This window comes from Stylophora pistillata, chromosome 8 (assembly GCF_964205215.1).
Source record: "Stylophora pistillata chromosome 8, jaStyPist1.2, whole genome shotgun sequence".
NCBI lineage: Eukaryota > Metazoa > Cnidaria > Anthozoa > Scleractinia > Pocilloporidae > Stylophora > Stylophora pistillata.
In genome coordinates, this window is record NC_142526.1 from 29,101,032 (window position 1) to 29,127,523 (window position 26,492).

The following is a 26,492-nucleotide window of genomic DNA, read 5'->3' on the forward strand; positions in this document are numbered from 1 at the left end:
TTGCTTCGCAAGAAGCTTTTCGGTGATTGATGAATCGGGTCAGTATATGTATGTGGGAAGAGAGGTGATGAAGGGTGTCGTGTGTTATAGGGTAGGGGAGTGGTAGTGAGAGAATATGAGGGTTTTCTTCTACTGTAGCATACGGTGAGATGATTAGTCAAAATGACTGAGTCAGAGGTGTGTGAGAAGGCTGGGTGGGGGCTGGGCCAGGGTAAGCAAGGGTGAGGTCTTTCCTGGTAGGGGGTGGGGAACATTGTTAGTCTGTTGTGTCTGAATGGCTGGATGGCAAGATGGCTTTTAGGTAGATGGAGAGATTTTTCGGTTTAAGTTATGAAAAGGAATGACGTTTGAATTTCGAAGTGGCTACTTTTTCTACTTTTTCATCATGGGCCTAATAATTGTGTGTTGTGTCGTCAAACTGTTTTATATTGGATTATGCTTCGATTTGGCCATTTGCTGTATTAGATATAAATTATTTTTTGGATTTGTACTTTATAATTTTTTTGCTACGGTTTTAAAACTGTTATTATTATTATTATTATTATTATTGTTAGTATTACTATCGCTGTATTATTATTATCACTTTTATGTCATTTTCTGATATTATTTTTATTTTTTGCACGTGCCGTTCTTTGAACTTTCCTTGTGTCACGAAATCTCTTTAATCTCTGTCACGTTTCACGCGTGATTGAAGGTCGGTTGGAGCAGCCAGATCGAGCGTGTACTTGTTGGGTTCGCAACAATGCTCTGCTTTTTTGAAATGGACTTTGAAACATGCACAGAACATTTAACTAACATTTCAATAAGCTTCAGGGCAATTGTCGGGAAAAGATCGTGGGCTGTTGAAAAATACTGTGAGACCTTCATCAGATCGATTTTCCTTTTGCTATTTCAGCCTGATGAGACAGAAGCGAGAAAATGACAGCGAATTTATAACATTTGTGCATAACCAGAGGGGATCACACAGGCCGCAGCTGGATTCGTTATTGTTAAAACCAGTGGGTATTTGTTTTCTATGTGACCTTGTTTAGGCAATTTATTCATTAATGCATTGTGTTAGTCACAGTGTCACTTTATTTGCGTGGACTGGTGCGGTATGAGAGTTGATTTATAGCCACATTTGCGCGCATAGAGTATGCTTTTAATGCGTTGCGGTCTCTGCTGTGTGCAGGAGATATAAGGAGCGTTTCATAGCTATTCCTTGCGGTTTTGAGAACGCCTTCCAGAAGATGGGTAAGTCACTAGTTCAAGTCCAACGGATTCTCTTCCAAGCTAGTGAAAGAGTCGGTGATGAGACATTTTCAGTAGTTATCCTTTTCTGAAAAGCAGGAGGTCTGTGACTGTTTTAATTTTACCTTAAATACTGTCACCTAAGTCACGCTTCATGATTTATGTGAATGGACAGATTGGAGCAGTCTCTTGAATCGTTCTTCCAAAACTGCTTAAAGATACAAATTTTATAACATCCAAAGGAACCTCATGGTGAGCGTTTCGTCCAAAAAAAAAAAAAAAAAAAAAAGGAAAGAAAATTGGCGAGATTTTCCAGGGGATTAGAAGATAACAATACTGATTTTAGCCAATTCGCCAATGTATGTATTTCAGCACTATAGGAGCTGACGATACTTTCTGCAACCCAACGGAAAATATAAAACTTGGCTAAAAGAAAGTTTTATCTCTTGAGCAAGTCTTATGATACGGGGCAGATAAATTTAATCCTTAATGTATGGTGTATAGGGTTTCATACAGTTCCTTTAATTGTGGTTTTGCCGTCTCGAAGTTACGAGAGTCGCTAATTACGATCCATTTGAAAGTATCGCCTGACATTTTTCAAAAGTACACCAATTAATTTACTTTGCTAGAATCAATACTTGGCGTTATTGTATCTTTATACTCGTCAGTTTGATCTGTCGTGGTGAAGAGAAAAGCTGATTAACTTGAAATTGAAAAACATTCAAAAACAAATAACACTCAGTCGTTGGTATTTTAATCTAGGAACACCCTTTGTGATCTTTATCGGTTTTCATTTTAATCGGTACCAATGTGTTTATTTAATTTCTGATTTTCGGATATTGCCTGCCGAACTGCGGTTTTATATCTCATATGATTAACAAATTATGCATGTATTTGTGGAGCAATTCGAGAGAAAACATTAAGTGTCGGTGGACGGGTACCAGGAGCAATACAGGTGTATCTTACAAATCACAGGTATTTTGTACACGTCACAATCTTATGTTAATTTTTTTGCTCCTTCTCTTTAAATTTCATATTACTTGTGATATTAATTGAAAGTGATTAAAACATTTATTTTTCTCCCTGTTAAACCGTTCTTTTAAATGTATTTTTGTCGATTCGTGGTCTTTATACATTATTGTCATTTGTGCACCACTCAATCATAGAATTGTTTTTCAGTCCTGGTTATTTACAAACACTCATCAATCTTCTCCTTAAATGGTTATCATTTTTCTAAAGCGATAATCTCATAATTGAATGTGCCCAAGGATTGTTTAATTTGTTTTCTCAACACTTGTGAGGAGCCAACATGAGATAAAAAATTTGTTTCAAATTTTCGAAACTTTCGTCTTTACCGTAGGTTTCATTAGTAAAAAATATCAAAACTTCTCTTCAGCGACGGAGAGAGCGCACAGTTTTGCGGTGAAATAACAAACTGCAGCCAAAGTGTCGCGTAGACAAAAGTTACTGAAAAACAATCATTGTTTAAAGTGTTCGTTTTAATTTCTAGAACCGACCTTTCTGACCTTCGTGTATTGTTCTGCTCAACTGGCGATATCAAGTGTTGAAGTGCTCTTATCAAACGGCAGTTAGATCTGTACAGGATAACATTATCATCGTTTAACATTTGTTGCTTTCGTGTGTTTGCAGCACGTTAGATAAGCGTTCTTGTGTTCTTTCGTCAACAGTGAGGTTTTTTTTTTGTGCGTTGAAAGGAGAGCGGTTTGATTAATTACACGCGGCCTTGAGAAACATACAACACTCGGGCCTTTTGAAGTGTTGGGTAATTATAACAGTTCTATTTATAAAATATTTGACATTAAATTCTACTGCATTGTTTCAATTGGAACGAATTTTTATTCAGATACTTATGCATTGTTTAAAAGCAATTCTCTTACGAATTGAGAGAGGTACCATTTAAAGTAAAAATTTTTCAGTTACCCAGTTAGGTTACGCAGCTGTAAAGAAACTTCTTTAAATAGAAATGAACCTTGAAAGAACTGCATCCTCGTGGAAACTATTTCCGAAGAGGTAAGGGTTGATCAACTAGAAAGAAGAAAAGCTAAGGAAGACGAAGTTTAACATAGATGGAAGAAACCAACCTAAAACGTTTTACGCTAAATAGCCCGGCTCAATCCTAGTTCGAAAACACTACCTCGCTTAGCTGAACTAGTATTAACCCTCGACTGTTTCTAATCCGGGCACAACTGTTTTAAAAAAAATTAATCGTGTAGCCATGGGTTCCAAAATGGAGCCCAGCTTCGCCAATCTTTCGTAGGTTACATTGAACACCAATTTTTCAATAAATACTACTGCTCCAAATTTAAGCTCTACACACGCCACCTTGATGGCACTACTTTAGTTTACCAGAGGGGAACTCAATAAATTTATAAGCGCTGCTAATTCCGGTGACTCGGCTCTACAATATACCAAGGAAGTTTCTGACACCTCTTTGACTTTTCAAGGTCAATGTTTCTATCGAAGGCAACAGGCTATGTAGCCTGCAGTGCCGGCGTATTTTGGGCGCACGAGTGCACATTTTCGTATTAGGCCGCCATCTTAGATTTGGTAACAGTGGAGGATTGGAGCGAGGAAATATTTGCCAAGGGAGTAGGTGTTAAGTGGAAAAATGGGCAACGTTGCCCATTTTTCCACTTAACACCTACTCCCTCATCAAATATTTCCTCGCCCCAATCCTCCACAGTTACCAAATCTAAGATGGCGGCCTAATACGAAAATGTGCACTCGTGCGCCCAAAATACGCCGGCACCGCAGGCTACGGGCTATGCGCCAGTGTGTACGAAAAACCTACAGTCCCTCACATATATTTGTTGTGTTCATCTTCACATCCAACACATGGCAATTTCTCAGTTCCTTAGACTTCTTCGAAAAACGTGGCTACCCTATTTTTGTCCTTAAATTGGCCATCGCCGCCCCCAACAAAGTGATCTCCAATCAGCAATACAAACGTCACAGCAGGGAACGAACAATCGAATTCCTTACATTTCACCCCCATAATCACGCAGTAAAATCTAGCCTTCAACAAAAATTGTAATTACGTCAAACTGATCCTGAAACTGGTGTAATCTCTTGGCAACTTCCGCTATCATTCAAACGCGACAAAGCATAGCCAACTTTTTTATGAGAATTTCACTCCAAAGGAATGATCAAAGCGGAACGTTTAGATGCGCGCACGTAAGATCTCTGACCGTTTCACGCGCACCTCCGCCGACGTCATCCACTCGTTGCAAAAGGTGATACATCGGCAAAACAGGAAGACGACAATCCGACCGATACCAAGAACACCTTTGTAACGTGGTGATGCATTCAAACCAGTCACACGACACTTAAATCTCCCAAAGAGCGATTTTGTGACTTAGGCCCTGATCCAACTACACCGAAAAATTTGGTGTGGCATTTGCATAAAAAATTGAAAATTATGTAACTACGAACTTTTTGTTTTTGTTATAGCGTTCGTACTTGATAGGTGCAAAATATTTGTAACCACAATGGTCAACCAATCGATTTAGATATCAAGATTTCGTGACGGAGTGTTTTCTTTTGTCGTTTCTGGTCGCTTAGTGCTAACAGGTCCTTAGATCGTCGTTTGATAATCTTTCGATTCAGCTGCTTTTAATAGAAATTGTATCAGGGACATCTTCCATCGATAAAATGTTAAAAAAAAAAAAAAACCCAAGATGAAGAGTGTGAAAGTGGAATGGAAATGACGAAGTTTGGCAAAACGTGTTTTATTTCATGCGGTGATTAAAACTTCCATCAAATCTCGTGGTGTTCTTGTTTCTTGTTGCATTTGTTAACGTGACAAGTAGAAATAAATTATGAAAAAGAAATATAAACTATTTGTAAACATGGATTTAAAAGTGATTGGTGTATTCCGTGGTTATTATAACAATGGTGATGAGTTTGCTTAACAGTTTGTGCTTTCGTGTACCATGGAGGAAGTTGTAAAATGTTTCTTTTCTGCCCAAATTGATCCAGCTCGGATTTTAGGTCCTTAATATAGCTATGTTATCTTTACCAAATTATCTTCATTTTTTTTCCTTTTTCTACCACCAGTTAGGCGTAAGACAGGATGTTTTTCCATCTGTGGGTCCTTAATTTTTTCTTTTTTTTTTTTTAAGAAAAACGTGAAATTTACGATTGCAAATGCTCTTGACTCACAGTTTTTTGTGTAGCTAAAGGAAAACTAATTTATTAACTTCATTTATTATTAATTAATTTTAATATATTAATTAATTAACTTTAATTTACTAACTTCATTCCACTAATTTACTCTTGTTTTTCTCGTTGCCATGTTCCCACCAATAACGTAGCTCCATTTTCTGCCTTTAAAAGCACACACAACCCACAATTCTTCTATTCGCTCCGACGAAGGGCTAACGCTCGAAACGTCAGCTTTTGTAATCGTTACGGTGGCCAATTTACCATTTCAACTTTGTTGATATATCCAAATTATTAAATGAAAACTGAATTCGCCGTTTGATATTGATTGCTTTGGGAGAGGATTTTCAACTGAGAAATGTCCAAGTGTTTCTAAAGATGCTTTGAAGAAGTGGTAAATGCTACTATTTTTGTAAACACTTTATTTACGGAAACCACGAAGTGATAACAGTTATTTGGGCGTGGACACGTTACTGTATAAACTCAAATCAAAATTCAAACGTTCACAATCGTTAAATCGAAGTGAGGAGGGTGAAATTTCACTGGAGATGTTTGTTCGTCTAGGAAGGAAAGCAAAGTCGTTTAGGAAGCAGTTTGTTGGGAATTTTCTCTAGGGCGGACAGTATATCTTGGGAGATAACATAGTAGTTGGTAGGGAAGAACATGTTGTAGAGGTATTGTTGTATTGATTTAAGATTTGTTTTGTAACAACAGTAATAATCAATATTCTTGTATGGGGAGAGAGCACTGTTCAAGTGTTAGCTATAAGACAATTATTATGCAGTTAGCCCGACTCGAATCTATTGGGAATATGTCAGTCTGATTTGGGGGATATTTGGAGCGAAAAACTAACGATTTAGAGAAAGATATTTTTCCCGTCTTGTCATAGTGTCGAACGAAGGAAAATGTCCGAATTCCCTCTAGGAATCAAACCGCAGACTTTCGGATTACCACAGAGACTCTATTGAGCTAATTTTTTATTGGATTCATCTGTGACGCGCGTCATTCTGCAAGGATCAGAAATGTCGATGATTTGTGGCGATTCGACTTTGAGTTGTTGCGAAACGACCTACGAACTAGCGAAAAGATTTTGTATTGAGACGATTTCTTTTGTGGCTACTGCCTCCCCAAGCTGGCGAAGCCACGTACTTTGTCGAGATGAGTGGGTGAGTGGGTGTGTGAGTGTAACAATAGAATTCCGATCTTGGTCCAATTTTGACCTGATGTTTCCTGGAGTGGTGCTACTTATTTTTTTTTCGGAGTATCTTAGAAATTCGACATTCGCACTCGATACACAGTTAAGTTCTCTCCTTTTTGGATTTCTGGCTTACATCCATTAGCACATTATGTTTTCAGAAGACAGAAGAAAGGGACAATCATCTTACAATCAATCAGGATTCCGCGCGATTTAAAACTGACACCTTGCAGAGATTGAAGAGAGAGCATTTTACCGTTTTAATCAGCAATCATGTCGATCCAACTATATAATCTTGCCGTGACACCACAAAAGACGATAAGCATCTCAAAATAATTTCACAGCGAGATCCACCGACTCATAATTTAAATCAAAACTTTTCCTTGCAGAAACATCTCAATAGATGTGATCTGCACATCATGGAAACTTTGACGAAAAATTTTTTTGTGAAAAGAGAACATTTTACGGTTTGAAACAGCGACTTATGCCGAAATTGCGTTGTGAGCAAGCCGCGATAAATACGATACCTTGAATTATTTAACAGAATGATAGAACGGACAAACGGTGGATCGGCGGAATGGCGCAATATCTTAAGACGCGGAATGGCGGAATATCTTAAGACGTGGAATGGCGGAATATCTTAAGACGCAGAATGACGGAATATCCTAAAACGCAGAATGCGTTTTGGTATGAAACAGAAGTCTCAAAAAATGGAATTGCAATGAAATAAGAAAATTATTTTAAATAGACAGGCGAAATTTTCATCATCATTATTGTTGATATGATTATTTGTTACTATTTAATTAGTGGTTGAATGTCAGTTAAACGATATATTCTTGAATCATCATTCTCTTGTGGAACAGAGTATTCATAAACATGTGGGACGGTGCAGGTTTTCTGTTTCGCATGTGAGACAAATATTTTGTAACACTACCTTCCAGCGTCATTATACAACTTGCAGTTCTTTTCAATGTATTAAAAGTTGTGTTATACTAGTAGCAATGTGCAGTCTTGGACTGTCTATTTTTCGAATTTGAAAGTACTGAGACAATCCCTGGCTGTGAATCGAAACCTTGAAAAACACTTCAGTTGACATGGTTAATAACTGCCTATTTTGATACAGTTTTTGTCACTTTGAGTTTGTTATTTAGTGGCTTTAACCACATTGGCCAAACGTACGAGACCTTGAGAGCAAGGGCTCATGAAAATGAAAGAATAAAACAGCTTATAAAGTGCTGGAAGGTATCACTTCAATGCTCTTTAAAAACAGTTACATTGAAGTACCGTACTACTTTATTTTGGCTCTAGAAATTCGCGATTTGAAGGTCACACTGACATTTCGCAAGGTTACAACTTCCTACCTTCGTTTTCTTTCTCGTTTTCGTTTTGATGTTTCAGTTGAATACTCGATCCTCGATGCTCTTTAAATGAAAGAAATTTTCTTGTTTGTTCTCTTTTACTTCACCCCAATTCTTGTAGAGAACGTTTTAACTATTGATTTCGGTAATATGAACTCCTTGTAGTGAACTTGTGGGTAAGTTCTGCCCCATGTTAAGAAAAAGGCCGTGCAACTCCATTTCACTTTGGTTGAAATGACATTGAAAAATTGTCCTTGAATTACGAAAAATTGTAATGGTGTCTTCAAATATTTTGCAATACCAACAATGGCACATCACGGCAATGGTCTATTTTGTTATAAAGTACTCAAATGTCTCTTTTTGTTTACTATTAGAGAATCACTCTCTACAACACTTTTTATCGTTTTGTTTATGCGGCGAAATCGCAAAATTAAGGTGTTGCGAAAGTTCCGCGTTGTCAATCGGTGAAGAAAGTGGAGAGTCATCAAGAATACCGGATTTTTTAAAATGCGCATTTATAGCAAAAACGTGACAAAATTACGGAATTCCTTAAAGAAAAAAAATACTGAAAAGATAGTTTTATTTTGGCTAAAATAAAGCTCATTAACGGATCTTTAAAGTTCCTGTCAAGTTAACTAACATTACACAGACGATTTTAACGTTTGTGAAATTCCCCTCTCTGTTCGTTGGTCTTCGTTATTTATTGAAGGAAACCATGATCACCTTGATCTTTGCTTTCGTTGTATTACTTTTCTTTGCTTGTGGCCGGAACGTGTCTGTGCTGTAATTGAGGATGTTTATTTGTGTTTCATACTCCATTTAAAAGCTAAAAGGTGACATCTGAGCGTACGTCGTCGAAATTGAAATATGATGTGAGTCGCAAGCGTCACACACTGTGATTACACTGTGCTACAAAACGGTTGCATCGACTGTCTGATAAAGACTGCCGTGTACGTGCCGTCCTGTATGTCTCCTCAGCGGAGAAGGCGGTTGAGCCAGTTTGGAAACAGGATTCGGAAGAGTTTTCGGGCAGCAAAACGATGGAAACGTTCGCTTAGGATACGTCGGAGAAGTTCAACATTTCGGGTAAGAAAATTAATTGGCCAATATTTTGATTAGATTTAAGCACTTGCGATGAATTGTGTTGTGTGTTTACGGCCGGTATTGACGCTTTTGAGACATATTTCTGTAGAGAATAGCACTCCGTATTGCATTTTGAAACAACAACTCTAGGCGATTAGATAAGATTCCTTGATTCAAAACGCCAACACGTGAAAAAGGTAGTCTTCGGTCTCAAAAGCCGACATCGTAGACAGTTACATTGCTGTCATGAATTCTTAAACTTGAGATCCGGCTAAGTCGACTCGGTTTTTTTCTTCTTCAAATTTCGCTGGTTCTATTTCTGGAGCGTTGGGTTATGTGCTCAATTAGAAGTGCAGACACTTCAGTTCCAGGAAATTTCTGGAATAACAATTCTACTTCGTCATCCCCCTGCAATCGTCCGTTTCCTGCAAATGGAATGCTTTGGTCCTAGTAATGCTGAGAAACAATAATTGTCGACTTTTGAACGTATATGTCGCAGTATTCGAAACTCGTTTGGTTTTGTAATAGGAGTTTGTTTACACAGGATACAGTGGAGCACTATGTAATGGGACGCCAAACACAGTGAAACGGGCATGCTCAGTTGAATTTTTGAGTTATTTTTCTTAAAAAAAAAAAAACTATATCATAGCGTATAGAGTGGTGTGTTTTGGCGTAGTGTAATCTGATCTGTGTAATTTGCAATCTCTAAGCAATCTGATTGGCGCATTTTTTTTTTGGTGTATCTCAATGCAATGTGATTGGCGCAATTTTATGGTGTATCACAAACCAATCAGATTATAGTATTTTTGGATGTGGCACCAATCAGAGCGTACTTGCTAATTTGTGGTTTCACAGGTCTTCAAATTTTAGCGAATCAACGCGTGACTCGGGGAGAATGGTTCGCAAATTAAGGAAACGTATTAGTCGTGTTGGGAAAGCGATAGAGTTGTGATCGTTGTACGACTATGGTTATTCTTCGTTCTAAAGGAGACCGAGTGGAACATGAGAAAAATGTTGAATCAAAAATTGCTTGAGATGTTGATGGGAGCAACTTTAGGATATTTCATTGTTATATATGAGTTAATCAGCGATTCCATTTTGAATTTCTTTTAAAGAACGAGGTAAGAAATTATGACATCTACAAGAGTTGTGAGTTCATCTAGCCAATGTAATGGTTCTTGTCCTTCGTGAGGATTTTATCGCTATGATCTGTCCGGATTAGAAAGGTCGTCAGGGAACTTTTTCTACCATTAGCAAGTTAAAACGTGCATGTTTTGTGGATCGCTTCTTCACTAACGACACACACGCCGCCATCTAAAGGCCTAACACGAATTTAGCATCAGAGCGTGTTGTTTTGGAAGGGCTAGTTTCGTGACTCAGGCAAAGCTTGGGCAAACATTTGCATAAATCATATTTGATTGATAATCTTTTTTTTTCGCCTTGTGTTTGCTCTTTCTGCCAAGGTTGAAAATACAACCAAGCGACATTTACTTTCTGCGTCGACTGCCATGTTAAATATCCATTTCTTTGCTTCGAAAAGTTCTCCATGAATTAAATATTGTTTAAACGGTACTTTCCCGCTACAACTGCGTGTTCACTTTTTACTCGCCAGTATAGACTAGACTTTCTCAGATGAAATACCATTTTCCAGCAAAGAACGTAAATTTTATGAGATAATTCCACCTCACTGAAAATATTTTACAAGGAACATGATCGTACAGTCAGTCGATTTGCCACGCAAATTTCACGAGCTTAGACGTTTCCTACCAATAAAATTCGCTATTAGCTTCCTTGGACTTTACCCTATTGCGCGTCAATTCTCTGTAAACAACCTGCATTTTATCACGTATTTCGCACGTAAAGGGCAAAGTCCAAATGGCCGTGTTATGATTTGCAAAATGATTTTTTCTCTTCGTTCAATCTATTTTTACACGTTCCAAGAATGGAGACCGGAAAATATCTTTATCCAGAGGCTGTTAGAGATAAAGTAGAGCTTTCCACTGCAAAATCATATGGAAGAATATTTTGAGGTAACTATTATTGAACAAGGGACTATACTGAGCCTATAATCTGGCTGGATTTGCAGTTCAGAGGGAACGAATTGCAGGGCTCGAAATTGCGACTCACTGGTCGCTAATGCGACCAAAAATTGAGCTCTGGCGACTAACTTTTCAGAACTGGTCGCCAGCTGGCGACTCGCGTTTTGTCCGACAACCAAAGAAAACCACGACACAACTTTTGCTATTAAAATTTCAATCTTTATACTAAGAAATCAATCGGCATGATAGCTAGTATACTACTCACCTTTCCGTCTCCAGTAAAATGATTTCTGAATATTACAGGATAATCGAAAAAATTGAATGTATTTCGACCCGTCGATATCGCATTCACGGCGCGCCATTGTTTAAGCGGCATCTCCCGAAACTGGGATCGCAGACGCCCTTGAACACCATGTGCTGTTCATTTACCGCAAAAATGGCTGCAGATACAAATCAGTCGAAGGAATTACGCGAGTTCTCAAAATTTGGAGAAAGAAGTAGGGCTTTACAGCCGAAAATATCGCGTTCACAGCTTGGTAATCTTCCCTGGTTCCAGCTATTATCTACATCCTTGTAAGTGTTAATCGTGTTGTTTCCAATTGTTTTCGCTCTTCAATTGTGACTTTTCTTGCATGCACAGTCACAGGTAGCCCAAGCTCTCTACATGAACCACACAAGGAACACAATTATGGCATATCGATTTATCAGGATTTGTATGGGATTTTCTACTAGATATCCATGGAGGTAGTTAAAAGTGAAAATATTCAATAAAAAATGGCTTACCTTATTCCATACGTGTGTTGTTTGCTCCTGGTGTCGTTATTTTATCTTCTCTCTCTCTTCTTTAAGAAGAGAAAACCAGGATTTAAAAAAACCGCTTAAATCAAGTTAAATCGGTAAAATAACGACACCAGGAGCAAACAACACACGTATGGAATAAGGTAAGCCATTTTTATTGAAAATCCCATACAGAAAATCCCATCTTTTTTTCCTTTGGACTTTCACCTAGTTGGAGCTTGCTCTGTTGTGATTGTTCCTCACTGAGCTTTTTGCTTTTCGCTTTTCATTTTATTATTGAGCTTATTTATCCTTCTTATTTTTTTTTCTTTTAACTCAGTGGAAGTTTAATAAGTAAATAAATAAATCCTTATAAATCGATATACCATAATTGTGTTCCTTGTGTGGTTCATATAGAGAGCTTGGGCTACCTGTGGCAAAGTAAGGTATAAAATCGTGGTTTTTTTTTTTTTTTTTTGTAAGTTATAGATAAAATAAGTTGGCGACCAAACTTTTTCCGTTAGTCGCCAGCTGGCTCCCGAACGAAAAAGTTAATTTCGAGCCCTGAATTGAAGGCTCTGCTGCTTTAGCAAAATCGCAGTTGAGTACTTTTCATTGTGGTTTGTTAACATGGAGAGTTATGTAGTGTAAGGCTTTGGAACAAGTTGACGCCATCCATGACGATTTGGAAATACTAAAATCGCTAGGAGAAATGCGGGTCGCTCAATAAAGGCTGGTTTTCACTCGCGACGGAGTCGTAGTCGGAGTCGTAATCAGAAGCGTGGAGCGATACGATCTAGTGAAAATCAAACCGACGGAGTCGGAAGCAGAACACCGATTCTGCCTATGACTCCGTCGCTTACTATCTAGTGAAAACTGCATTGTCAAAGTCGGAAGCCGAAGCGGAAGAATAAACCAATCACAATGCTCGATTCCATCTTTCCAAAATGCACAAATAGTCATAACAAATTTAAACGTGTGAGCTTGACTGTAAAATTACGAAATTAAAAGTTAAAATACTCGAAACCTACCGAAAGTACAATTCACGATCACCAAGTCGTAGTTCGCTGACGAGGTTAGGAGACTCTTCCTAAGCTGCTCGATGTCGATAGATATCATGAACCCAAAATTTCTTTCTTTTTCGAACGATATTATTCCGGTATTGTCTCTGCCTGCGCAAAATAATGATTAGTTGGAGCCAAAGTTGCTCTTCGTCCGCCATGTTGTCTTTGGCGCCAAAATTTGTACTTTAGCGGGCCTGGAATAAAGCATTGTGATTGGTTTATTCTTCCGCTTCTTCTTCCCACTCTGACAATGCAGTTTTCACGAGATCGTAAGCGATGGAGTCATAAGCGCAATCGGAAGAAAATGGAAACGTTCTGATTCTTCCGACTCCGATTCCGTCGAGCTTATGACTCCGCTTACGACTCCGTTTTTCGATTTTCACTGGGTCATAAGCGCTCTTACAACTCCGACTACGACTCCGACTTCGACTCCGTCGCTAATGAAAACAAGCCATAAAAATTTGCATTTGAACGCGATCTTTGTTTACAAGGATTTTTCCCGCTTACATCTGATAACAAACCTCTGAAGTTTTTTGCCACAGAGCGATGCATCACAGATGGCATTTCATGGACCATAAGTTTTTTGACTGATTGAAATTAAATGTATGTAGCAGTGACTTCCACAAGTTTTTTTTTTTTTGTTAGAAAAGTGTACTTGTTTTGTCCGCAATAGTAATCTATTAATGGATCCAATCGCCAACGCTTATATAGGATAATTGCGTTAATTGATTAAATTTCAAACAATCAGCCAATGAACTTTTACGGTTCCCTCGGTTGTTGTTTTCATCAGTACGTTAACAATAGAAGTGATTCTAAGTTCACTCGAAAGATGAGTATGCGCGGCTCAACACTTTAAGCCTGTGTGACACTCAGTGCCAAAACTCAGCCTCGTTCCCAGGCTATGTCCACCACATTGCTTTACGCCAATTAAAAACTGCTACGTAATGCCTATTGTGCATTTTCCTACATAGGAAAAACCATATGGAATTTCTGATTCTGGCCCTTTATGTTCAGAGTAATAATTAAGACTTTGTCTCTGACGAAGGAACGGCAGCAAGCACAATTATAACCAACGAGCGGGTCGTTGTTTGGTCTCGTCATGCAACGTTGGAGAGAGCGTTGCGTGACGAGTTCCAATTAGGGCTGTGGAGGGGACTGCAAGAAGCGTGGTACCAATACAGTTTATTTTTTGCCAACAATTATTCAGACACCAGCATCAGTTACTTAGTGTCCCATTTCAACCCACAAATCCAAAAAAATAACTCCTGCATGCGTAGCATGCCTATTTTTCGTATCATGGTTTTTGCTTTTTAACACTCTAGTACTGACAAAGCGGAATTTTACCTTCCTTAGTCGTCGATTAAATTTTTTTCTGTTGCTAATGGTTTATGATTGAAAATCTTGTCTTGAACACCAATGTTAACTTAACGAAAGCGATTTTGTACACAGTTTGTTTTTGTACCTACAGAAGGACCAGCTCGATGGAAGCCCTCTTGAGATGAACAGCGTAGTTAGTCATCGTTGCACTTCATGATTTTTAAAACTGCAAACTCAGTGTGAAACGTAGAGTTGCCTGGTTGGGCGCTGAATTAGAGAAGATTGTTGAGATGTAGCAAATTTGAGTTCTTGAATGTACCGGGTTTGGTCGCCGCAATGTTTCTGAAATGTGAAGCTCCTTTTCTTGTTGGCGCTTGTAGATATTTTCAAGATAATTGAATGCACTTGAATAAGCCGGAGTCTACGTGAGTTCTGCTTGAGTTGTCTGCTTAAACGTTTTCAGTGAGATGCAGAAACGGGAAAAAAGGTCAAGAACATATCCTGGAAGCTTTAATGCTGTATTTAAAGAGAAAGGAGCTCTTCCTTCGCACATGTGTGCGTTCGGTGTATTTGAACTGAAATGGTTTACGACTTACCTTTCTGACATCGCTTTGAAAACTGAATATTGGTGTTTGGCTTATAAATCGATAGTTCAGAGTTTACATGTTGGTGTCAAGCTTGCAATTATCCTCCAAAAAAATTAGGAGAATTTTGTGGGCGAGAAAAACGTTCATGAGGTTTTTTTCTTTAAATAGATAGATCTCTGACAGCAATTTCCCAACGCGCTATGGTTTGTAGCATGTGAATTGATTTAAGGCCTGGGTATAAACAATTTAACTCGGCGAACAAGTTATCGAAAAGTTATTGAAACAAGTTTTTGCGTCCTAAGCAAAGTAGATCACTTTGGTTTTGGTTCTTTGACATTCAATTGAAGTACACGCAGCAATGTGCAGTAGTGTCCTCACATTGCAGACAGTTACAAGTGCATTACCGAATTGTTCTCCTTAAGAAAAGACGAATCATTTACGACCAGTATTTCTTTGCAATACCACAAAAAAAGAAAACCACACAATCTTTTCACTAAATTTTGCTTGAAACTGAAAGCACGGCGACGCACGCAGAAACATTTCAGTGGGAAGTCGGTAAAAGTGCAACGGATACCGTCCATTATAACGAGAGGCTGCAGCGTAAAGATGCAACTTAAGCAACATAATTTTGTGAAAATAGCTGTGCATTGTCTGGAATAAACTGTATCATTCACTGTCTGTTGTTCTTTTTTTCTTGCAGGTTCAACATGTGTTGGAGTGCGAGAGAATTTTGTCCAACTTGCTGGAAAAGACGCCTGAAACTCACCGTGATTACGCAGAACTGGGAAAAGTAGTTTCAAAATTTAAGCAGGTTTGTCCTCTTGGACTTCGTTCGGTTGATTTTAAAATATTCATGCGAATCTTACCTTGTGAGTGGTAACAAAGATTTCGTTCAGTTTCAAATATTCATACGAATCTTATTCATACGAATCTTACTTTGTGAGTCGTAACAAAGAACTTTTGACGTCACTGTGAAATCACACTTGTGGATGAGTTTATGATCAGTTGTCCATTAAACCTTCACGCTTACGCAAAGGTGCATCGGATGACATTTATTTCATTATCAACAATAAGTCTAGCTTAGTTGTTTTGGATAATTTTAACTTGAGTGACGTAAGACTACATTAGTTTAACCAAATTTCGTTTTGTAATTGGCCTAAAAAAAGCGTCTTTTTCTCCAACCAAGTTAGATGCAAACCAGAAACTAATCGGGAAACAATTGCGGATTGGCCGCTCACGTTTTCCCTCGTTCTAGGATGTTCGCGTTTTTGAAACTTGGTTTCCCCTCTCCTCTGTAATTACTTTTGATCTGGTTTCTCGATATTCAGTCGAGAAGCGCTCTTTAACCCTTTCACTGCCACGAGTGACCAAGGCAGAGTTTCTCCTTACAACTTTAAGACAATATCAAGCAGACAAGTAATGAGAATAGAGAAAAATATGAACAAGGGGATCATCAGTTGATCCAATACTAAATTCTCCAAACTAACAATACAAGAATTGTCTGGCAGACAGTGAGGAGAATTACAAATGAGATCTTGGGAGTGAAACGGTTCAAATTTAGGACCTGCAATAATTTTTTCCTTTCAGATGGTGAAAGACCGAGAAGAGGAAGTTATCGAAGCTGAGAATGAGGTACGAGGAACTTATCGTTTTAAATGTTAGTGTCTTAAACGGTTGAAGGCCATTATGCCTGTCAACTTTTTGTGCTTCCTGTGAAAATAACGAACATCTTTTTATGAGTGGCTTTTGCATGCTGATTATTTCGTTCGTCCTTTTTTAGCGTTTAGAAATGTAAATTGCTGGTATGTTGTTACGGTATTTTCACAACCGACAGAAAGGTACAACTCGTACAAACTCGACTACTTTATTGACTGACGTAAAAGTCTTACTATGGAGCGATACCAATAACCAGTACAATAACTATCCTCTTAGTTATCTATAAAACTATAATCTCAGTGTACTACAGCACAACTTACAGTTCTCTTCAAAGATCCTTTGTAACTTGTCGATGTCCACAAAACTTTTCTCAACGTAGCCTTCCACACGGCTGACGATTCCAGTAACAAATAATTCCAACAATTCTCTCTAGTCCGGCTCTGTAATAACACTAGCCTCTCTGGGCTCTTCGCGACAGCACTAACTGTATTGACACTCCGCGACAACACACTGTTTCACAATACACTGGCTCTGCTCTCTGGCTCGCTGGCTGTCCAAAATGACTCTCAGGAAAGGTTAACTGAAGAAAAGGCTTACTGAAGAAAGGCTAACTTATATATGTTTTATAAAATATTGTAGAATATTCCAGGGATCTGTAATACAACTACTTCTTTGTATCATTACATCGCTATTGCATAATAACAAAATCTGCTGAGTAAGGGTTCTAGAAAGTTCCATTAAGAGTTCTTAATGAGTCAGCATGACTAACCGTTCCAGGAACTTCCTCAGTTCTATTTTTAGTAATTCTGTAACACAGCGCTATCTACAAAATATGGGCACTCTCCATAACAGTGTTCTCTCGCCGATGTGTTTTCCATCTATTATCGCATTAAGGCAACATGGCTTGTCACTTTGTGTTTTTGGTTCTTGAGCTGTCGTTGATGCCTTGATTTTCAAGATTCTTGTTGAAACGATTGTGAGCCGATTCTCCACTCATATGGCGAAGAAACAGAATTGATGTTTTGTCCATTATTTTCGGAATTGTCTCTTAATCTGCTATAGCTTCGTTGCTCTTGTTAAAAATGAACAGTTTCAAGCCTCAAAACATTGAAACTATAAGTTTCTACGAATGCAGTACACTAAGTGACTATTGACGGTGAAACCAGATGAACACGTTTTTGTCTCTTACCAACGTTCCACTCTCTCACCGTTCTACACCCTCTCCCCCGTCAGCCTTAATCTGTGGAGATGTTGATGTTTAGTGTTACTTCATTGTAAACGATACATGGATAGCTCTCTAGAAGCCCATATTCATTTATGAAAAGGATTGGCCTGATCCGTCGATCCGAAGTTATTTTTGTTGAAATCCTGATCTGCATGACTTTAAAACTCTCCTAGGAACATATTAATTTCACATGAACAGTGAATACCTCTACAGTGTTTGGATTTTACCTTAAGACTTTTTACCTTCAGGGTTTTGGCTTTTGACTGAGAAACTAATTTTGTTTTTTTACAGACTTAGCTGCTAAGCTGTAAGGGTCTGTAGGTTGGGAGAAGCCTTTCCGTTCTTTAATGTCGAAAACTGAGAAATGAAGGCGTCAAAACTGAAAACTAGAATGCGATCCATAATCTGAACTTGTAAGCAGAGCTAATCAAGAATCCGACCTAAAAGTTTCTGTTGATCTGTGAACTATGATATTTTTCAAATCTGCGAATCCGCTCAATGTCTTTTTGAAGAAATCTGCTGTTCGTGACCTTTTATGACTGAACTTATCAACCGCCCTCATTAATGTGTATCGTCCGGTATCCGTTTGATTTAAGCAGGAAGCAAGCAACATCTGCTTTCGAAGATTGCGTTTCCCTTTAATGGGACTGGAATTATCTATTTTTTGATGATTTTTTTCCCCCAATACTGCCTTTCAGCCATCGGCTGAGGTTACGCAGAAATGCGCCTGATGTGATATTTTAAGGGTTACCTGGAGGAGTTAACCTGAATTCCTAATTTGGTATGTTTCTAATTACGGAACAATTCACTTACAAAGTATGTGCAGGATGTTAGGCAATTGCTGAAGGAGAGATTACTTGCGTTTCCTGGCCAAAATGAACTTAAATTTATGGGCTTCTCGATAACATCTATTTATTTTTTAATCTGACAGCATATAGTGATATTGCATGTTGCAGTCCTTGAAAAAAAAGGAAATTATATTTCTTCATTTAACTCAGATAATTAACCAATTTTTTTCTCCCAGAGAAAAAAGGTTTGGAACCTTTTTGTGGTCACGTTATGAGTTTCACTTGAACCAAGCGGTACTTTTTATGTACAACCAGATGTTTTACTTGTTTATATTTCGCAAATTTTTTACCATTCTCGTTCTTATAAAGGATTTCTTCTTTACTGGTAATTTTAATTTTTTACTTCAATTTTCATGTATCCCTCAGGGAACGCAAGAGGAGCTTTCGCGCCTGAAAGGTTTCTTGAAACATCTTTTCTCATGGCCCGACACTACGAACAAACGAGCAAACAAGCAAAGCTGAGAAAAAAAAAAAAAATCAGTGCACGCAACTATTCTCTAAGAAACCTTGAAGTAGAGCAAACAATGACCCGCAGAAAGCCGTGAGATTTAATTTTAAGAGTCGCTTTGAATAAAGATTTTTTGTAACTTCTTATTTTATGTTCACGTTAAATGCATCTTTACTTTTCTGGTAAAACTAGATATCAGATGAGGGCACCGCCAAAAAGTCAACGGCTGTTATTTCGAGTTCCTTCTCGGTGTATGCATTAGCCAACGATCTCAGCTCAGATTTTTACTTTAAATTTTTTTGAGTCTCAGTGGACAAGTTGTAGTGAAAACCAAATGCTAGAAAAGACTTCAAAACAATGCTGTACATTTTAGGATAATCCAGAAACTGCGAGACCGATGTCTATTTTGACTCATCTTTCATGGATCGCTTTGATACCAAAACTTCAGTGGAGGTGGTAGATGTCAAGGAAATTGTCCTGTATTGAAAGACATCCCTCTGTTGATCACAGCGAAGTTCAATGTTGTTTGTCAAAGAGACGTTTGTTCGATTATTCGTGCGTTTCAGATATTTGAGGTTTTCCTGTTCATTTGCGTGCATGTTTTCATGTTAATCCAATTTTAGGATGCAATTGACCCACTGACCAAAGAAATCCTATTTAAACACATCGACTGTCGGGAATATTTTAGAATTCCCCTTCTGTACTTTGAGAGTTTTGACGTTTTTCAACTTGTTGTCGTTACTTCGCTGGTTCGAGGAGAAAAAAGTTCCGCTTCCAAAAGAACTGTTCGCTTTTCGGTGACATAACAGAAAAGCGAAGGTAGGCTTAATAGCAAGGAGCAAGAAAAATGAGGAAAAAATTGTATGCGGTGTGCAGTGGACTGGGTGGATCTTCCACCTCTGGCAAGCTGTTTGCGTTATTTTGAAATGCGTTTTTCGTTGTTGTTGTTGCTAATCTTGCTATCTGATCCAAATCTTTTTCCCATTTAAGTATTAATCGTTCCAAAATTAGCTATAGCTATCATAAACACAGTTACCCATGTTAAGCACCACAGCGACGGGTCACTCAGAGATTTCGCCAAGAGTCGTTAGCTTGCAGCCTTGTTGGTTGCCGGTTTTTTTTTTTTTTTTTTTTTTTTTTTTTTTTTTTTTTTTTTTTTTTTTTTTAATCTTACAGCGAATCTGTGTTAATCTTTCCATTTGAAGTCGTCTATTCCCCTAATGAGCTGTGTTTCCATAGATGTTTTTCTCGCTGTCTTAAGCCATTATAATGTTGTTTTACTTAATCCCTTACTTAATCCCTAGCCGGCGGAAGGGTGTTCTGCTATTAACTACAAAATGTGCGATGTGTTTTTCGTTGACTAGTCAAAGTCTTCACTTAAACTTTTTCTTTTGGATTTAATCGATTGCCATGACGGATCTTTCGTGTCTGAAAAAGATTTTGTTCCAACATTTGTGCGTTCTAGCCTCTTTCTTTGAATCCGAGGTGGTTTAACGAGCCCAAGTACGAGTTGGAAATGAAACTCCCTCAACACAGCTCGGAGTGAGACATGTAAACACAAAATCTCGTTCTCTCATGAAATATAATGCGGATGTTTTTCAGATTTTTTTCTTTTCGTATTGTCGTAGTCACGAATAAATTTAGGTTTGAAGTGTTGTTTCTGTTTACTATTCCTGAATTCTTATCAAAGACTTGCGCGGGAATTTCACACATGTATATATTTTTCTTTCTTCCGGTGTTGCTCCTTCACTTCAACTTTTCTACTCGTTTTGAAAAGGCACATCTATTGCTTTGCTGTTATCTTGGGTCTTAGTGAAAGTTAGATAACATTTCCTTACGTAAGTAGGTCCGACGAAGGGCTCTTGATGACAGTGTCTGCTTTACAGAATTTTCCGTAGCGGGTAATTTCTTTTATCGACTACTGCTAGATTCTGCAGAATAGACCACTTGTGACACTTGCCCATCGCAGCACAGTTGCATCTTACGATGCATTTGGCGATAAGGAACGTACGATTTATTTCGTGCAGAAAAGTATAACCAAAGACAGACCGCGGAAGTGTAAGAACGAGCATCAGCACGGGCACGAGCACGCTCAAAACCTTCACCCTACCTCTTCTTACAATGTTATCTGGATATTTTTTTTCCGTTTTAATCACTTTTAGGCTAATCCTTTACCTTTGTTAATGATCGAGATTTGCCATTTCCGTTGACGTACCTTTGATTCAAAATCGGGAAATTTTTCTCTTTTCGTGATGCATCCCATTAATGTCATAAGCTGAAAGTTTGGCACAAGCAGGTACGAGAATTGTCATTATTCTTTATTTAATTATTTTTATCGGTATAGCGCTAATGCTACTTTCTTAATCTTTGTGGGATACGCAATACTTTTATCGAAATCTTGTTATTAGGTCTGCGTGATGCAGATCATGAAGTTGTTTCAACGTGTTCTGTTTATTCGTCAGACCAATTTTGTTCCTTTTGGTTTTTTTTTGTTTGTTTTGTTTTGTTCCTTTACCAAGAAAAAAATTCAATTTTAAGAATATCAAAGGTATAAAGGAAGTATTGTGTAACAATATGACCGAGTTCCTCGTGCGGAACGCCTGTAAGGAAATTTGCGTCCTATGCTTCTGGTATCACCCTCGTTTTTACATTCAGGAGCGGAGAATGTTGGGACAACAATTTACGATAACATCTATTTTTTCGTTATGTAATTTCAAAAATAGAAATTGCCAACTGATCCAGATTTGTAAAGGGTGTTTTCCCTTGCCCTCGAAGCGCCCTCTTTACGTTTTAGCGGTTTGGTAACAGAAGAAGTTAGACTAACTGCGAAAAGAGCTTATTCTTGGACAACGTCATGTCACCTGGCAATGAGGGAGGAATTGGCTCCCAACAGGCGGAAACTGCAGCAAATTCCATTAAACATCGTTCAGAGATATATCCCCGTTGTAATCGAGCAATTATCGTGGGGGGGGTATTACCTACGAGAAGTCAAAGCAATAGGTTTTTTGGTTTTTTTTTTTTGGTTTTCTTTTTTTTTTTTTTTTTTTTTTTCGAGAGGGTCGTATATAACCGACACCGTAACGCCTGCCTGCCAGTGTCAGGTTTGATAGCACCAAGGGTTCTTATGGAATATATTCTGAAGTTTGGTTTTGCTATAGTCGATCGTTTGGGTCAGTTGGAAGGCCTTTTTATCCCTCGACTTAAAGTTATTGAGGTAAAGTAAACACTCTGAACGTGCAAAGCGTATTCAATTCGCGCAAAAGTATTGGTATAATTAGCTCCTAACATATTTATGCTAATTTAGTGTTACACCTTGCCGCAAACTTTGTAATTTTTTACTTCTCCTTAACAATGGCGTCATGATGACACCGAAACGTCGGTTTTTATCGTTGGTTTTTGCTTGTCTAAGGTAAAGTAGAAATGTCTTTTTGATCGAGTGTGTGACTTGACCCACTATGAACGCACTCCTGTACTCGCGCCAATTAGTGACGAAATTTTTAACCTGTTTATACAGCGCTTTCAATTTATTATTACACTTAGTTTGCTGTTGGTATTTTGCTGAAGAGATTTGAAGTTTTCTTTTGGACCAGCAAATACCGGAGCAAGTAGAGAATAGGTCTAACCCGTTTGTGGCTTGAGAGATCCTTGAGGGTCCCCTATACATTTTACGTTAAACGTGATTAAGCGATTTTTTTTTCTTGGGAATCATGATTGGTATTTTTCTTTATTCATGATTTAAAATGAACTACTTTTTTTTAAAACGTGACTCGTGAGTGAAGAGCTGAATTAAACGTGATTCGTGAACCATTTTTATTTGCGTGATGAATTCCCGGCAATTTAATTGTTTTAAAAATGTACGTGTTGTTCTCGAACGGCTGTGTTAAGGTTTTGACCAGGGTTTTGATAAGATGCGGACTTGATATGGATTGGTAAATGTCATAGAACAGACCACAAATGGTCTTTGAACAAATAATATTAGTCATTGCGTCATCTTTTGTCACCTAAGACTGGTCTAGAAAAAAGAAAATAAATATCAATTCGTGAAAGTGACTTTTTATTTTCAAGTGAATCGTGATCGTCTCACATTTCGCGTGAACGTGAGCGAAACTTGAATATTATTCGTGACGCGTGAAAAGGACAAATATTTTTACATGACTTAGTTTTTCAAAAGGTACAGGGGACCCTCATCCTTATGTAAACTTCTTTGTATCGGTGATCGCGTCGACAATTGATGTCGTTTAACGAGTTGACGTTTTTATGCTGTACAGCAGTTTGTTAAACGCTCATTTGCTATCTGCGAATGAAAAGAAAAATCCTCAGTTACTTTGTTGTCCGTTTTTTTTTTGCGCACATTGAAGAAAAGTTACGCTGTGGGGGTAAACGCGCCTTATTATCCTGCTTGATATTTTCTCGCCGAAACTGTTTTGCCAAATTTTTAAGAACAGATTTGTGGGTGATTTTACGTCATTGATCAGTCCAAAAGACAGGAAGTGACGTCCTACTGCTTGTTTGGTTGAATTATGTTCAGCCGCAAGCAAAGAAGGAAAAACAAAAAAGCACGAAAGCGATGCTAAATTTAGAGGAAATCTTAATCTTTGACGTATAATCGATGTAAAGCTCAGTAAACACTTTCTGGTGTTTTTGACTATCAACATCTTCATTTAGTACAAAAGCTTTGCGATTACGTCTTCCTAAACGTTACGTTCCTAAACGTTTCTTGCGTACTTAAGGGGTCCAAAAAACAAATTGTTAACAGTTATAAAATAAATGAAGAAAGGTGCAAATTTATTGGCACTCTTACAGCGGAGGACGTGGAATAAGTACTGACGGTGTTTTTCTTATTTCGAATTTAGATAATAATTATGTAGGTGATAAATACATAAAAAAAAAGAAGATATTAGTCTAAATTTATAACAAAAACATTGGATTACCGACACGTCTTTAATTTCGTCTAGCTTTGCAGACATTGAGGGTACAGCATGTTTTCATTTTCATCTCCAAAACACGTGTAATAGCCACTCTCAGTTCTTAAGGCTTTCTTGAAATTACCAGACCACGGAAAGCCGACAAGGGGGAGAGTTCTATCCAGCCTTTATCCCCTTCAAGCAAGTGAAGATTTAATATTCTGATGTGATGTGGCGAACTCATTGCCTAGGGAACAAGGCAGGTATTTGTATCAGTAAAACTTAACAAAATCAAAACGAAAATTGCAAAGTCAGGGTGGCAGTTGTTTACGGCTAATGATTATGCTTAGCAATGCTTTTTGCAAACCAAACAAAGAAATTCGTGTTTGTGCCATGATGTCGTGTTTATTGTTGTTTATTGAAATGTTTAATGTCTGCACAGCAAATTGCCACTCGTACCTTAGACTTCCTAAGTGAAGCAAATTACTCAGTAAATGTGGAGAGTTGCGGGCGATGTTGTCGCACATGCGGCTATTGCATTACAGGTGCATTTTAACTGAAACGTATTTGCAGAACCAGGGGATGCGTTAGTTTCCATCGTTAAGTGTAGGCGGTGATGTTGGATTTAGCGGTGAGGTTTTGTTGCAAAATCAAGGTCTTAAGCTCGTATTTAATACCAGGTTATAATTGCATTATAAAACTTCAGAGGATTGATATGAAGGAGGAATTTTGCAGTTTCTGTTTATCTTTAGCTGATATTCATTAGAAATCCATATGGAGGCGCGGTGGCCTCATGGTTAGTGCGCTCGACTCCGGATCGAGTGGTCCGGGTTCGAGCCCCGGCCGGGACATTGTGTAGCGTCCTCAGGCAAGACACTTTACTCTCACAGTGCCTCTCTTCACCCAGGTGTATAAATGGGTACCGGCAATTTATTGCTGGGGGTAACCCTGCGATGGACTGGCATCCCATCCGGGGCGGGGGGGGGGGGGGTAGAGATTAGAGATACTCCTAGTCGCTTCATGCTACAGAAACCGGAATTAAGCATCGGCCTAATGGGCCACTAGGCTCGTAAACAGACTTTACCTTACCATTAGAGATCCATGCCATCTTGAACATCATATGAACGTAGCGACAATGGCGTAGGTATCTTGAAGTACCTTGGTGAGAGTGGTAACTGCGCTCTTAAAAAACCGGCGTGCCTCGTACGCTAAGCCATTTATACACTATGCACTGACTGTTAACTATCAAATTTCTTTTACTGCTCTGTGTGATTCTGTAGTTAACCGATTTTCGGTTTCCAGGAGCTATGCTTTCGCAACAAGTCGTAGTCTCAAGTTAAATTAACTGCTAACCGGCTTTCTGCGAGACAGACAGACAGATGATTAGGCAAGATTGCGTGACGTTAAGAAATTTCTTGCGTGACGATGGGCGAATTTTTTTTTTTTTTTTTTTTTTTTTTCCGCAGGCACGTCAGAAGATATTGACAGACAATTCGGGAACCGTAACCTTACAATCTATTTCAATCGAAATAATAAGATTTTGTGGAGGTGTTGATTAATGTAATTAACTTCATGAATTGAACTTTTCCAAGCCTATGAAAATTTGTCAACTTTATGTCGTCTTATCGAGTTTTCTCGTTATTAAAATATTTCAAAAACCGCAGATCTTCATTAACATCAGTTTTAAATTTGCCGCAAATCCACAGAGCCTTTATTCTGACAACTGTGGGAAACGATATAGCTAAAAATTAGTTTGTAAATTTTACCATTGAACAGTGTTTAGGCCAGTCGTGGGCGGTAATAAATCTGTTATGTAACCTACTAAGGCAGTTTCAACGCTGACTTATTCAGTGCTTATTAAACGCCGATTCTTTGCGAAGGAAAGGGCGAATAGAACGGACAATTCTTTCGCAAACTGGGAATAAAATACCCAGCTACCTAAGTATTCACTTTATGACCTAATCAGTAACATTAAGATCACAAGAAGTGCTTTTCATGTGTTATGTTTGACCCTCGGTCAAGACACGCCACTCTCAGAGACACAAATCTGAGTAAAACTTGCTTTTACAGTCATTATTTATGTTAATGTTGTCCTCTCACTGCGTGTTTACGGAAATCGCGGCAAATATGCGATTTACACTCATTACTTTCTCATGAATTTCAATCAGCAATGCGTTTTGATTTATGATTTACCATATTATCATCATTAATGTTGTTTTAGTGCATTCAGTGCTTGTTTGGAATTGCAGCGAATATGTCATAGCGTAATCTCTCCCTGACGTTTAACCGACCTGTATCAATAAGTTGTGGTGTATGTTTTTCCTTGGGGGATTTAAGCTTAGGATGAATAACTAGTTGGTGATATTTTCAGTCCGACTACTTGACGCTCAATTGTTATATTAGGCCCGCGGGTCTTTCACCGCAATATTTCAAGTCTTTCCGCCTGTCCGCCTTTCCGCTTCTCTAAGATGTATAACGCTTTGCTGTATTTTACGAAATGAAATCTTAGCTCAATTGATGTGTTCTAAATCAGCTAATCGTTATCATGAACTTATTATCACACTTGAAAAACGCCATTT

At 38.2% G+C, this 26,492-nt stretch overlaps 1 protein-coding gene and 1 long non-coding RNA gene across 5 annotated transcripts in view; one reads left to right on the plus strand and one right to left on the minus strand.

Moving 5' to 3' along the window:
• Positions 1-26,492, plus strand: part of LOC111323243 (uncharacterized) — a 63,415-nt gene that overhangs the window by 19,870 nt on the left and 17,053 nt on the right. For 2 of the 4 annotated variants that reach the window (XM_022926560.2, XM_022926565.2), the window contains 3 exons: positions 896-998; positions 15,533-15,643; positions 16,420-16,464. In XM_022926560.2, coding sequence (XP_022782295.2) covers positions 896-998; positions 15,533-15,643; positions 16,420-16,464 — 259 coding nt within the window. Of the gene's footprint in view, positions 1-895; positions 999-8,674; positions 9,052-15,532; positions 15,644-16,419; positions 16,465-22,118; positions 22,224-26,492 lie in introns of those variants that run through there. The other 2 variants (XM_088731301.1, XM_088731300.1) reach the window with 2 other exon arrangements.
• LOC148725762 (uncharacterized) lies at positions 22,901-26,219 on the minus strand. The gene is made up of 3 exons (XR_015991063.1): positions 26,107-26,219; positions 23,941-24,160; positions 22,901-23,303 (listed from the first exon to the last, which is right to left on the minus strand). It is a non-coding gene; the product is annotated as an uncharacterized LOC148725762 (long non-coding RNA).